At 34.7% G+C, this 864-nt stretch overlaps 1 protein-coding gene across 1 annotated transcript in view; it reads left to right on the forward strand.

The window, feature by feature from the left end:
• The first annotated feature begins 49 nt into the window (after window positions 1-49).
• Window positions 50-864, forward strand: part of LOC119588418 (glycine, alanine and asparagine-rich protein-like) — a 2,108-nt gene continuing 1,293 nt past the window's right edge. Inside the window, exon 1 of the mRNA XM_037937091.1 lies at window positions 50-149. Coding sequence (XP_037793019.1) covers window positions 102-149 — 48 coding nt within the window. The 5' untranslated portion in view covers window positions 50-101. The remainder of the gene's footprint in view (window positions 150-864) is intronic.

Below are 864 nucleotides of genomic sequence, written 5' to 3' on the forward strand. Positions count from 1 at the left end.
AAATAGACTAAACAAGTTGCCTAATAAGTTAAAAAGCACTTGGCATCTCAAAGGGCACTGATGGAGGCGTTCTTATCCGGTATAAATACACCTGCAAGGACATGCTTAGGAAGAGAAGATCCTGCACCATGAAGCCTCAACGTCCTCTGGTAAGGCAATAAGAATTATGTGTAGCAGTGAATTCTGTGGGAATTGGGTAATGGGGTAAAGTAGTGATGTAGGGGAGTTAACGTCATAATACATAGGAATACATCGGGGGAGAGTTTTAATAGCATATTGATGTATATAGTAACGCACTCATGTAGAGGGGTTAATATATACTGATGTAGGCATAGGAATACACCAAGGGAGAGTTTTAATAACATATTGATGTATAAATAAATGTATAAAAGTAACGCACTCATGTAGGGGATTTAATATCATATTACCTAGGAATACACCACAGTAGAGTTTCCATAACATACTGATGGATATATGTATAAAAGCAAACTGAGGTATAGTTTTAAAAAGCAAATTGTTGTTATTATTCTGTAATATAATGATAGAGAGAGTAACGTGTTGCTGTATATGTTTATTAATACACTGTGGGTATATAGTAAAATATCGTTATAAATATTTAATCACTAATGTAGAAATTTAATACCACACCGCTGCAGGTATTTCATGAAACCTTGATGTAGGAAATGAATAGTACGGTGATGTAGAGATTTACTGACCTGCTAACGTTAAGGTTTGATTCAAGACTGATGTAGAGTAATACACTGATATCTGTGTTATCACACAAATAGACATACTGTCTCTCTCATACGTCTACACATTTTCATATGAGAGTGTGAGAGTGTGAGTATATAAGTTGTGTATGTA

Source organism: Penaeus monodon, chromosome 23, assembly GCF_015228065.2.
Source record: "Penaeus monodon isolate SGIC_2016 chromosome 23, NSTDA_Pmon_1, whole genome shotgun sequence".
In the NCBI taxonomy this organism is placed as follows: Eukaryota; Metazoa; Arthropoda; class Malacostraca; order Decapoda; family Penaeidae; genus Penaeus; species Penaeus monodon.